Source organism: Gossypium raimondii, chromosome 1 (genome assembly GCF_025698545.1).
Source record: "Gossypium raimondii isolate GPD5lz chromosome 1, ASM2569854v1, whole genome shotgun sequence".
Classification (NCBI taxonomy): Eukaryota; Viridiplantae; Streptophyta; class Magnoliopsida; order Malvales; family Malvaceae; genus Gossypium; species Gossypium raimondii.
Genome location: NC_068565.1, coordinates 6,735,809 through 6,748,571, shown reverse-complemented (window position 1 = coordinate 6,748,571; position 12,763 = coordinate 6,735,809). Strand labels below are relative to the sequence as shown.

At 34.3% G+C, this 12,763-nt stretch overlaps 3 protein-coding genes across 6 annotated transcripts; 2 read left to right on the top strand and 1 right to left on the bottom strand.

The window, feature by feature from the left end:
• Positions 1–1,850, top strand: LOC105779468 (hypothetical protein). Its single transcript, XM_012603238.2, has 2 exons — positions 1–1,086; positions 1,175–1,850. The coding sequence occupies exons 1-2, from the start codon at positions 597–599 to the stop codon at positions 1,555–1,557; spliced, it is 873 nt and encodes a 290-aa protein (XP_012458692.1). The 5' UTR covers positions 1–596; the 3' UTR covers positions 1,558–1,850.
• Positions 1,851–3,602: 1,752 nt separating this feature from the next.
• LOC105779477 (tRNAse Z TRZ4, mitochondrial) lies at positions 3,603–8,861 on the bottom strand. The gene is made up of 13 exons (XM_012603247.2): positions 8,724–8,861; positions 8,360–8,581; positions 7,763–7,852; positions 7,545–7,589; positions 7,388–7,442; positions 7,269–7,309; positions 6,796–7,161; positions 6,414–6,679; positions 6,186–6,330; positions 6,037–6,089; positions 4,907–5,308; positions 4,166–4,814; positions 3,603–3,944 (listed from the first exon to the last, which is right to left on the bottom strand). Exons 1-13 carry the CDS (start codon positions 8,793–8,795, stop codon positions 3,633–3,635), a joined length of 2,718 nt encoding a protein of 905 aa, XP_012458701.2. The 5' UTR covers positions 8,796–8,861; the 3' UTR covers positions 3,603–3,632.
• On the top strand, positions 8,753–12,032 carry LOC105779439 (importin subunit alpha-1a). Of its 4 annotated transcripts, none has more exons than XM_052630940.1 (9): positions 8,753–8,886; positions 9,914–10,117; positions 10,217–10,313; positions 10,400–10,488; positions 10,588–10,725; positions 10,809–11,015; positions 11,112–11,290; positions 11,405–11,483; positions 11,678–12,032. In XM_052630940.1, the coding sequence occupies exons 2-9, from the start codon at positions 9,920–9,922 to the stop codon at positions 11,831–11,833; spliced, it is 1,143 nt and encodes a 380-aa protein (XP_052486900.1). In that variant the 5' UTR covers positions 8,753–8,886; positions 9,914–9,919; the 3' UTR covers positions 11,834–12,032. The 4 variants fall into 4 exon arrangements, with proteins under 4 accessions (XP_052486900.1, XP_052486903.1, XP_052486895.1 ...); XM_052630943.1 differs by lacking the exon at positions 8,753–8,886 and adding an exon at positions 8,907–9,065; XM_052630935.1 differs by lacking the exon at positions 8,753–8,886 and having other exon boundaries at positions 9,688–10,117; positions 10,421–10,488.
• The last annotated feature ends 731 nt before the right edge of the window (positions 12,033–12,763 follow it).

The window sequence follows — 12,763 nt, the reverse complement described above, 5'->3', positions numbered from 1 at the left end:
TCACTCGCCAATCAATCCCTTTTCCCATTTTCCTTCTCTTTCTCTAAGAAAAATCCCCTACATTCTTTAACTCAAAAACCCCATTTCAGTCATTAATTCGATAAACAATTCAAAGCAACCCCACAGAAACGAAAATCTTGAAAGCGCGTGAAAAAAAGAGGAAAATTTGTTAGTTGCTTTAGAGATCATTCTCATTTTATCCTTGAATGCCAGTACCACTGACATTTTCGCAGATTTATATTATTACTTACTACCATAAATCTCGATCCCATTTGTCCTATTTTTTCTCTCTTCTCTTTCTTCTGTTTCCATGAGACCCTGTTTTCTCTGATCCTTTTATCTCTTGCTCTGATCCTGTTTCTTCTGTTTGGGCGAGACCCTGTTTTTTCTGATCCTCCTCCTTTTTCTCTCTTTCTCCGTGAATCGTTTTCTTGGATCACCCAAAAGATTTTCCTTAAAACAGAATGAGTTAATTTGGTTGGTAGAGTAATTTAACCAAAACCCATCAAGGACAAAAGAGAGTTGTTTCAAATCCCGAGCTCTTTTTTTTTTTTTAGTTTAAGCTTTTTGAGTATTTTTGCAGAGATCAAACAAGTATGGGAAAAACCAATAGTAGCAGAGATTGGACTCAGATCTATGCAATTTACGGCATGGACCAGTGGCAAACACTTGTTTTCCTTTTGTTCCATGCTGTTTTTTTCTCCCTACTTTCAGTCCTCTTCCTTTTATACTTCGAATCCATTTTCCACTTCTTCCAAACTTTCCTCTCCAGTCCCGGTGCAGCCCGTTTCGCCGCCGGGTTCAGCGGCGGCGTCACGGCGATTTCCGCAGTGTGTTTGTTTTTCGCGGCCGCCAACTTTTTTTACTCCGCCGGGCCGCTGCATTACGACATGGCGCAACGGATGGTGGGGTCGGTTAATGACTGGTCGACCGTGAAGCTAGCGCTTGATATTGGGTGCGGCAGAGGGATTCTTCTCAATGCGGTGGCGACCCAACTGAAAAAAACTGGTAGTTCGGGTCGGGTTGTTGGGTTGGATCCGTCTAAACGAACTACTTTGTCTACGCTACGAACCGCCAACGTTGAAGGTTTGTGACAAAAAGAAAATTTATTATTATTTAATTACAATCTTTATTTTTTTGCGCTAAAAATGGTGATTTTGAAAATTGAAAACAGGTGTGGGGGAGTATGTGACGTGCAGAGAAGGCGATGTGAGGAGCCTCCCGTTTGGGGATAACTACTTCGACGTGGTGGTTTCCGCCGTGTTCGTGCACACCGTGGGGAAAGAATACGGCCACCGGACGGTGGAAGCAGCGGCGGAGAGGATGAGGGTGTTGGGGGAGATGGTGAGGGTGTTGAAGCCCGGTGGAGTGGGGGTTTTGTGGGACCTCCTCCACGTGCCGGAATACGTGCGGCGGTTGCAAGAATTGAAGATGGAAGACATTAGGGTTTCGGAGCGTGTAACTGCCTTCATGGTTAGCAGCCACATGGTATCATTTCGGAAGCCGAGTCAGCATGTTGTGGGTCCCGGTGAAGTCCGCTTGGACTGGAGATGCTGACATGGAAATTATTCAAGTGAAATTATAAGTAAAAATATATACTCCCTAGTTATATATATATATTATATGAAAAACGGATTAAGAGAAATGAAAAATTATACATAAAATTGAGAGTTTTTTTTTTTTTTTTTAAATTCTGGGGAGACGAAGCCAAACCAGATGTTTTTGTTAAAAATAATATACTTAGTTAATATATATATATATATATATATATATATATATATATGGTTATCAATTATAAATATACTAATGTAGTTGGAAGTTGTGAAGAATGAGTAAGTTTTATTTTTCAATTTTGGTCATGATTTCCTTTTCTATGATTCCAACATTCGCCATTATTTTGAGCATCTTCTTCTTCCAATAAAATGATTGTGAAGTATAAGTATTGAGAATTAGGTATTTATAAAAGTCGAGATATCCAAATTTTTAGGGTTTTATTTTATGTAATATGATTTGAGTTTATAAATATATTGTTGTGACTTAAAAAATATAATAAAGGAAAATAAAAGTGGGAAATGAGAGAAGAGAGAGATATGGTTGTAGGTGTGATGTGGTGGGTTAGATTAGATGTGATAAATGGTGTAGGGTTAAAGGGGTTGTCATATCATTGTCAAACAGAACATGTTCAAAGATGAATTTAGTGGGAGATTTAGTTATTAGGTTTATATCGTATCACTAGTTTTTTTAACTAACTGAATATATTTATTTTGTTATAAAGATTGTAAATAACATGTATAAATTTTGAAAATTTTAGAATTTTTTTTTCTAGAAGGCCAACAAGCTAATTGTGAACACTTTGCCCATGTTGATTTGTTCTCATTATATAATTTGCAGTTTAACATCCTTCATAGAATCATGCCCCGTCTCCTAAGCACTATCACATGAATATTGTGTGTGCTTCTGCTCCATTTTAATTGAAGCATTGTATGTATTTTGTCTTTATTATGATAATAAAGTACACCGGATGAGTGACAAAGAACTTGTATTCGAATAAAAAAAACTGAATTTTAATTAAAAATAAATAAAAGCCAAATATAAATATTTTTTATTTTATTTTTTAAAAAATGTTTTGCCAGTAATTAGATCTTGGAAGTCTTGAGATCAAAGTAAGAAAAGAGGGTGAATGAAGGGTGCATAATTAATAATTAACTCAGAGAAAACACATTAATTGTGTTTGTAGTTGAAGTTTGAAGCATGAATCAAGGTCCATGCTTTCATGCATTAAATGTTGTTTTTGTCTTCTTCTCCAAACAATTTAATTGCTCCATGTGTCTCTGTGTCCTTCCTAATATCTCTCAAATTTGCACCATTTATTCATTTAACCTTTCCCTAAAATCCTTCTTCCTCGGAAACCTCAATGTTTCGTCTTGATTTCTGGGAAATGTAAATATAACAAACACACATATATATTAAAATATTTCAAATAAATTTTATTTTCAAGTCTAATCTAATCACACTGACTCCTTTTACTGTACAAATAATAAAAATAATATTTGAATTTTGAACCGAGATAGCTGGCAAGATTTAACAAGTTCCCTGATTAAGGCCAAATCTGTGGATACATCTACTCTTAACTGTATAGTATTATATATAATATATGTAAAAGAGAATGATTTAGCTATCATATTTTATATTTTATTTATGTCAAATTTAATGTAAATTCAGTATTTTATATTAATGTGATGGAGATATCGAATTAGTTTAAAATTTACATGGATGACAAGCAAAATTATAACCATAAATTTAACTGTTGAATCATTAAAATATTAATAGTACAAAATAAACGAAAAAAGTGTAAATAAATCCTCCTAAAAATAATTCTAAAAGAATAAACTTGTATTCTTTGATTTGTTTTGTATCAAGGACCTATCATAACATCAAAAGGGTGCAACTATAGATTACCTTTATTATGAGGTAATTGTTAAACAAATGGATAAAAAAATAAAATTCTCATTTAAAGATGAAAAAATTGAAGGATAAATTGCATTTAACAAATATAAAAATATTTAAAGCAAACTTTTTTCTCAACTTCCTATTAAAAATCATTTAATTAAAAAAAATTAAATTGCCTACAATTATAAACCAGCTTCTTCAACATGATCATCTGAATTATCAATTAACATCTCAGTTCTGAAAAGTAATTTTAGGTATGGAATAAGTTTAGGGAGCACATGCAAATCAGCCAAGTTTATAGTCATTAGGTCAAAAGCTATGCAGGTTTTGTGCATGCTTATTTCATCCAATACAGGGATTTTTGGGTACCTTTGGCTGAAGTGTGTAAGAATGACACGATATGCGGCGGCCAAGTTTCCTACTTCTATAGCTTCCTTTGTTGTACTGTGATTCTTTGCTATGGCCTCCCCTGCCATGCCATCCTCAAAAGTTGCCTGCATATCCCAAAAAGCAAATGAAGTTAATAGCCACATAATTTTCAATTCATGAGTTCAATGGTCCCTCCAAGGAGGAAAAACCAAAGAGAGGTCATCTAATCTTTACAAGTATTTGCTTTATATAAATTCTTCATTTGCATTCGTTAAAATAATTTAAAAGGAAAGGAACACCAAGGATCTGTTCGATTTTCTTTATTCACAACTTCGTAGGTACTTGCCTCATGTATAAGAATAGTAGCTCCCTGAGATGCTTCTATCATTTCCGAGCATGGTCGAGTATCACCGGAGTACACAACTTTCCAACCTGGTATTGCTTTTCCGTTACTGTTTATTCTGTCAGCAGCTTTGAGGACAACACCGAATGACTCTGGGCAGTGCACAACAGGAAAACTGATGAGCCTTTCAATTCCTGCTTCGTTGAGAACTTTCTTCAGACGGTTTAGTAAAGCAAAAGTTTCAATTTTGGCAACCGGAACACTTAGTTTTAATCTTTTTGAACTGCCCTGCGAACAACTTTCTCTACATGAAGTTAAGTTACCATTCTTTACATCTTCATCCCTTTCAAAAACCAATTCATTGTTTTTGTTTGATTCATTATCTAACTCAAAAGTTTCCCATGAAAATAATGTAGTGGCTTTATTATCCAAGAACTGCATATCTAAATCTTCAAGTCTTTGATATGCATCCAGAAAACGTTTAAGCTGTGATGGCCCTAGAACAATTAATGGATCATGTGACACTCCCTTCAACAAATCGCGTCTCAGAGTAAGAACCCGAACTAAGCCTACATGATGATCAGCATGGATGTGAGAAATCCAAATGCAAGCAAGATTTCTCACAGCACTTTCCGCACCCTCCATGCCATATCTGTTCTCAAGGTTTATAAACAGCTGTATCAATAAAAGAGAAGAAAAAAGGAATCATAAAGGTGTGATTTAAAAGATTTTTTGTCATGTTACCTTCTTTTTAGTTGTGCCAGGGTTCCTTCACCACAATCTAGGAGCAAACTTCCATTTGAGAAAAGATTGAAATAAATAGCAGTAACATTGCGATACTTAGAAGGTTGTGACGAACCGGTCCCCAAAAATGTAACCTCTAGGTCGTCTCTTCGTATATTTTCCAGACAACTAGGAACACTATTTTCATCCAGGATTGGCTTGTCAGTCATAACTTTACTATCTTGAATAGAGATAGCACACTCTTTTGTCTCTGCAGGTTTCTGCCACAACTGGCTAACATGTTGGGCTGCATCTGCTATATCTGGACTCTCTAAAAGTAATTCATCAATGGCTGCTGATGCTGCCAGTGGACTTGGAATATTTGATCTATCTAATCCAAGATGAGCATGGCAAAATAAACTGTTTTAACATGTCAAAATAGTTTTATTACCTAATATAGCTGATAAATAGGTTAAACAACGTACTTCCATTGCATTTCAAAGATAATTAAATACAACATGGTGTAGCAAGCCAAATTAACTAGGAAGAGACAAAAATAAAGAAAAAAGAAAGTTAACACTAGTCTCATTTTAAAGAGCAACTTAAAATTTAACATTAAAACACAACAAAAAAAGAGCAAATGATTGATATAAAAATAAGATCACAAACAGTATAAGAACTTCAAATGACATGAAATTTCTTTTTACCATATAAAAATGAATCATCCCTCCATAGAGATGTTAATGGTGAATCTCCAGACTCTAATCATGTCTGTGAAACTTTTATAAATTTTAGTTCTTTAACAAAGAAACCATGGCATGAAACAAACCAATCAACTGAGAAGCAGGGGAAAAAATAGTTAATAATAGTTTAAGGAAAGGCCAGATATCTGCACTAAAACACTAGAAGGAAAAGACTAAAGAATGTGATACAGAATGTAGAACAAAACACAAAGAAACTTTTTGATTACTAGATCCTAATGAGAAACAAAGTAGATAAAAGACAAAAGTTTTCTGCTCGAAAATTTAACCATATTTCAGCAAGAAAGCTTGTATCAAGCTTTAAGGAAAACGAAAAAAAAATCTAATAACTAGTTAAGTGATTAAGTAATTTTCAAAACCAAAGCATGGAGAAATAGAAAAGTTTTAGATACCTTTAGGAGATTTTCTGCAAAGATGCCATCACAAAGCTTTGAAGTTGGATCCTGCAAAAACAAGCATAATGAAGTTTACTGTTGTCTCAAAGTATTCAACTACAACCAATCAAATGACTAAAATTTATCAAGCATGTCGGAACATGCCTCACATAAGAAATTGAAGTCTGATGCAGTACTACTGGGGTGCTGAATAGAAGAAGACATAGGTGGAAATAAATGAGGACATAAGTAATTAAGTCGGGCTGTGATCCTTGCACTTGATTTTAGGATTGGATTCTGCACTTCATTCCTGCAAACAACATTAATCTTCAAAAAAGGTCAAATAATTTAGGCAAAAAGAATTCTTTAGAAAAGAAAAAAAAAAATACTCACATTACATGTCCAGCCCTAACATGCTGGGCTGAACTAAAATTTTTCATCCATTTCTTGTAATGAGAACTATTTACAACAGAAGCAGGGCCTAAATGAATAACACAATTGACAATCTTGCCGCTTTGTGATTGATTACTGGAATCTGAATAATAATCAGTAAGAGATTGTGTGGAGATAAGTTCTAGTGCATGGGAACTAGTTGGACAGTCAACTATAATCACAATAGGACCAGGGACTGGAGCACCCATTACATCATTTGGATGAACCTAAGCGACAACATAAACAATGCACAACGTTAAAAGCAAGAAACAAGTTTCTATTAGAGAAAAATAAAAAGAAAAATCGAGCATAATTTATTTTTTCTTAATTTTGAAGAACTCACTGTGATATCTAACAAATCTGACTTGACTGATTTCCCTTGAGTCAATTCCTTATATTTTGTCTTCACTGTTATGCCAAGAGCGTCCGCCTTTTCTTTGTAAAATTTCCCCTTAATCTCATGCAATTCACACACATATATCACTGACACATCACTTGGCTTCACATCAGAACCTTCCACACCATTTGGCTGTAAGAGAATGGCTGATATTTTGACATCTTTGAACTTGCTTGCAACTGCTGCAGAGCTGTCTATTTGAAGAGGGCCAGTATGAGAGACGAGATTGGTGTGAACCATCGAATGATGAGGGATGAAGCACTTCATAGCATCAACCAATAAGTTGAGATTTGAAGGACCCCAAATGTTAACCTGTGAGGAAAACAAGGGAAAACCCCCAAGTTAAGATGAAATTTTGGTGACACTGGCAAAATATTTACTAAATATAAATAAGATATTTTAAGTCAATAGGAACTTACAGGCACTCCATCTCCCATGCCAGCCAAAGTCAAAAGCAAACCTACAAAGAAAAACAAATAATTAACACCTTTCAATCCAGCCTAATCACAAATTATCTCTCAAAAGTTGAGACACAAACCTGGAAGTCCACCAACAGTCTCTGAGCAGACGCGGGAAAGACATATGTGATCTATCTGAAAAGAGTTGATATCATTGGTAGCAATCTAAAGAAATATGTGTACATTAACAAAGCTTAGAGGTATTTATTGATAGCAAAACTCTAATCTGGATAATACCTTTGACAGTTTAATCTTATGTTCAGCACAAAATCGTTGTAAGCCCTGTAATACCAACAAGTAGATTAAGGGATCAAATATAAACGTTTCAGTTCCTTGAGGCTTGAATATCAAGCACCATTTACGACACAAATAAAATTATATGGATAAAACTAAGATTATCTAATAATCACACAAACAAAAGTAATTTTTTAATGTCATCATAAGCCAAGAATTACCTCTCCGGCATTAAAGATAAACCTTTGTCTGTCAAAGAAAAGTAAAATTGAAGGCATTGTATCATGAGTATCCATTCCAACACCCAAAATCTGTAACAAAGATAAAAGCAGCCAACACAAATTAAGCAACAAAGAGAAATATTGAAACAAGTCGTGAAACCACAATGTATGGAACAATTTATGTCTCCAAAGCAAAATATTAACAAGCAAAAAAGAAAAAAGCACAAATAAAACATCTTCCCAGCATAACTAATTTTAGAATATAATCTCGGATTGTGAAAACCAGAAAACTAATTTAAACTTAAAAGTTGAACTTTAAACAAATTCACTCTATTTAAATCTATTAAAATTCACAATAGCAGTGTATCATCTTACATTCTTATAGCATATATTCAAATAAATAATAATTACATTACATGTTTATAATAATATAAAATAATTAATTAGTATATTATAGCCATAACTGATTATCAAAGTGATTAAAGATAAGTTTCCAGAATGAAACATGATTACCAACCAGTAAACAAGTACACACAGATATATCTATAAACAGAGATTTATAAGAAAGTTAAAAAGATTAAAAATATGAAGAAATACCTGAATATAGGCAGTAGTATTGGTAGAATTAGCAGTATGATGTTTGAGCGGAAATTTTTTCATGACGGTAGGCTTACTACTTCTATCAGTCCCCTTTGCCCTAGCTTCGTTAAACTTAAATTCTTTAGTTTTCACCATTGACAGACAAAGAACAGAGCAACGGCGAAAGCAACCTGAGAAAACTGTATAATCCCTTCCCCGGTAGCGACCACGGCTTTGCTGCTGAGAAACGTGCAACGATATCAGCGGGGACAATTGATGTAAATATAAATATGTTTTTCTTTTCCTTAAATAAACCAAAAATAATTAAAATTTTAATTTTTTAAGTAAAATATAAAAAAAATATTAATTATTTTATATTAACCTGGTATCGATGTGGATACGGGCTTTCCATTCGGGTTGGGTGGCCGGAGTCCAATAACAAAAACCGGTTCATTCCGTTTTCACTTCCCTCCTTTCGTAGTCCTCACGTGTCCTCCAAAACCTTTCTTCTCTTCCAAGATTTCATTTCTTAATCAAATCATACAGTAAGTTCTCTCTCTGTACGAATGTACTCTAGTTATGAATCTTTTTAAATCTTTTTTTGAGATTTCACTGTTTGGCAGCAGAAGCTTATTAATGTGTACTCTGTTTCTTTTTCTGTTTTGTTTAGGGTAACTTCTAAAATGAATTGTGAAGTATAGTAGAGGCAATTACGATAAACTTGGTAGTAATCTGCATTATTAAATTTTCTTATGTGTGAGGTTTTGAATATTAGCAATGAATTGCTTATTTTCCTGGGTTTTGTTTGGATTAGTTTAGCAGCTAAAAAGTTTGCTTGAGCTATGTTTGATTAATTGGCTCAGTTGATAGCTAAAAGAAGGGTGAGAACAAGAAAGAACGAGATTAAATTATTTGCTCTTTCTAGTTTTTATGATTGATTTTTTTTGGCTTTCAAAGAAATTTCTGAACATGTCATTTCGGTAACTTAGACTTGAATATAGATTTAGAGATGATACAGAAGAGTTTTTGTTTATGTTTTGAATGGATTGGTTTTTGTTTATGTCTGGATTATTTTAAATTATTTGCTCATCCTTGCGTAACATTTTACTTAGACCTATGTTAGTTTAGCATAATATATTGTAGCTTTCTTCGCATTGCAAGTGCATATATAACAAGGCATGTTCTTTGAAATTGTATAGATTGCAGGACTTTGCGAACATTGTATGAACTTTTATGTTTTTGTTGTGGAACTCTCTTTTTAAGTTCATGAAATAATCAACTTTTTTTGGTCTTGAAATTGCACTATTGAACTGTTCAAAGTTGAACAAATAAATTATGCAAAAAAAAAAAAAACCTTAGAAATTGCATGCAGCAACAGCTAAAAGTGAAAGTTTTGTCTTAATCCATAGATATGCAGTAAAAAGTAGGGTTCTCGAGGTTTAAATACAATATATCTTTGTTCTTAAAGAAGTAACAAAATGAGACAACAGATGCAATTGGGATATCTGCTCTTAGTGGCATTGTCCTTTATAATGCGCATAGTATATGCTCATGTTTTTCCTTTCTTCACAGTTCATAATGAAGTGGCTGTTTAAGTTTGATAAGGACAAATGGCAGAAGAGGCAGAGGCAGATGCAGAAAAATCTCAGGAGTATGGAGAGTATAAGGAAGATAAATAGAGAACTCATTCTTTTCTTTAAGAGAAATCATGAATTTTTTCATGTGGAGCGATGTATTGAGGATGCTGCAGGGGATCCAATAGCAATTCAAAAAATGGTACTTTTTCAATATCTACATGCAAGACAAGCTATCTATTAAATGCATGAAAGTGTGCCCCATCCGACTTTTAGGATTTTCTTGTTGTCATTGTTATAGTTTGACAGTATTCCTGTAATGGCGAGTGATCTGATGAGTGGTAACGAGAGTTTCCAATTCGCGGCTACAGCTAGACTGAGTTTTTTGTTATCAACTGGTATGAGTGTAATTCCTATATACCTAACTTTTTTGCTCTTGTGAAGAGAAAATTAAAAGTTTTTGACCCTTTTTCCTGATTTTTAGAAAATCCTCCAATTGATGTAGTTATTCAAAGTGGTGTTGTTCCTCACTTTGTGCGATTTCTTAATGAGCAATATGGCCTCCAACACAAGGTTTGAAGGCTATTTACAGAGTTTCCCTTGGTGAAGTGAACTACTCTTTTGGAATATATAAATCACAATTAACATCCCTGTGTTTTCCTTTCTATGTAGCTTTATTCTGTAAGAGCTTTATATGCTATTGGAAAAGGGTCATTAGAGCAGGCAGTCGTTGTAATTAAACATGGAGCCATACCTATGTTTATACGGCTGTTGTGTTGCTCTGAAGAATGTTATCAATTGAAGGAGCTGGTTCGTGCTTATTCACTTCCATATTTTATATAGCTGTTCTTTACCTAGTTATTTGATTTACTGCATGCTTCGTAATAAATTAGGTGGCAGCAGCTTTGGGTAGTCTGGCCAATCAATCTCCTGATTTTAGAGACTATGTTCTTCAGTTTGGTACTCTCACTCCATTGTTATCTTTATTAGATAACCACTTGGAGCCTCCTATGCTTCATGAGAAGATAGCCTTGTTGCGTACTTGTAGCAACACCTTGGCTATCTTCTGTCAAGGAAATCCAGCACCATCATTTAACCAGGTATAAAGTGAAGTAGGCAGCTAAATTGAATTTTAACTGATAACTTACATTATTTCATTTGAAGTGTAGATATTGACTTGCTGCTGTCTTTTCTAGATAAGGTCTGCACTGCCAATTCTTCGTAGACTTATTCATTTGAACCCTCCGGTTGGAGTTATTGGTGAAGTTTGTGAGGATGCTTGCCTGTGTCTCTCTTATCTATCAAATGGTTCAGCTGAACAAATCCAGGCTCTAATCGATGCAGATGTCTGTGCAAGGCTCGTTATGCTTTTAGGGTAAGATCATGTCTCAAGCATAGTTTACCTTTTCCAGTTGCAAAAACTTTGTCTGGTCATGCCTTTTGTTTTTATGCTGCGACCTTGTTTGATTAAGTGGTTTGTTTAATCCAGTCTTTCAGATGGAAAAATTGTTGAGCACGTGCTTAGAACAGTAGGAAACATTTTTAAGGGAGTTGATTCTCAGATTCAGGTATATCTTGTGTTTGAGCATTTTCTTAATTTCCTAGTAAAGTATCTTTCACTATCATTGCCTTTTAGTTACAAATTGGATGCATTTTATATGGTGTATCAGGATTTACTAAGTTGGTGCTTTATTTCAATTATAGTATACAGAAGTCATCAATGGGTTCTGAAATAATAACTTAGTCTACATTCTTTTTCCAGATTCTGATAAACAACGGGGTTTTCTTTCGTTTGAATGCTATTCTCATGCATGGGAGTAACAGTTCTGTCCTGAGGAAAACTTGTTCGGCAATCTCAACTTTGACAGCTAGAGATAGAAATCAGATACAAGTAGGAATTTACTATGGTTTTGTATGAACTTATTTCTTCTGTAAATATAAATCACCTTAATCGTTTTCATTGAATATTTAGTGTTCCAAAGACTGATGAAATCTATAGGTTTATTCTTATACAAATATTTGTATGTTGTATGCTCTGTTTCTACAGTGTGAGTACAATGTATGGGACTTTTGTACAAGTTCTTGGTAATATATGCATGTTAGCGTTTATTAATTTTCTTTGAAACAGAAAATTATGGATGCACATATTATCCCATCTCTCCTATATCTTTCCCAAGCTGACAACTATGATGTTGAGGTTCGATGGGATGCTGCCTGTGCTTTATCTAATGCTGCCCGAAGAGGCTCCAATGAGCAGATTAGGTACGTCCATTTACCAATTTGTTTTACCTTTTGGCCTCTCCATACTGATTTTCGACTTGTCTGCATGGATTATTGTTGCTCGCATTTAACCATGGTGTTAGTTAATATATGCTGTTATGATTTATGATACTCGGACTTGATGTGTGTTGAATACGGATATATGTCTGATATGGACTTGATCAAAATTTTCTGAGTTTTAGAACTTCGGAGGTCATATTGTGATAGTCATGTATCAAATATGAGCACCTAATAAAAGCACTTCAAGAAAAATAGAGTCAAAGCAACATTAAGTTACCTTCCTACTTTTTATTGCTCCAATCTCTATGGAGTTGTTTACAAGGGTAACTTTAGTGGTGAAATTGTAATGAAAAATCAAACCTTGCTGCTTGTTCATTTTTATTATGCCCGGGAGAAGCATCAAAACAAGGTTTTAGCTTACACGATTTGTACTCTTTCAGGTTCTTAGTAAGCCAAGGTTGCATCGGACCACTTTGTGATCATATACTCTGTCCAGACCGGAAGACATCAATACTGTGCCTTAAAGGACTCAAGAGCATTCTAAAGGCAGGTGAAATTACGTATAGCA

Excerpts from the sequence above, each read along its gene's own strand:
- LOC105779468 (XM_012603238.2), top strand. The coding sequence starts at position 597 with ATGGGAAAAACCAATAGTAGCAGAGATTGGACTCAGATCTATGCAATT. Across the intron at positions 1,087-1,174 it reads ACGAACCGCCAACGTTGAAG|GTGTGGGGGAGTATGTGACG; the intron begins GTTTGTGACAAA and ends AATTGAAAACAG.
- LOC105779477 (XM_012603247.2), bottom strand. The coding sequence starts at position 8,795 with ATGAACCGGTTTTTGTTATTGGACTCCGGCCACCCAACCCGAATGGAA. Across the intron at positions 7,590-7,762 it reads TTATCTTTAATGCCGGAGAG|GGCTTACAACGATTTTGTGC; the intron begins GTAATTCTTGGC and ends TTGGTATTACAG. Across the intron at positions 6,331-6,413 it reads GTTAGGGCTGGACATGTAAT|GAATGAAGTGCAGAATCCAA; the intron begins GTGAGTATTTTT and ends TGTTGTTTGCAG.
- LOC105779439 (XM_012603213.2), top strand. The coding sequence starts at position 9,887 with ATGCTCATGTTTTTCCTTTCTTCACAGTTCATAATGAAGTGGCTGTTT. Across the intron at positions 10,489-10,587 it reads AATATGGCCTCCAACACAAG|CTTTATTCTGTAAGAGCTTT; the intron begins GTTTGAAGGCTA and ends CTTTCTATGTAG. Across the intron at positions 11,291-11,404 it reads AGGCTCGTTATGCTTTTAGG|TCTTTCAGATGGAAAAATTG; the intron begins GTAAGATCATGT and ends TGTTTAATCCAG.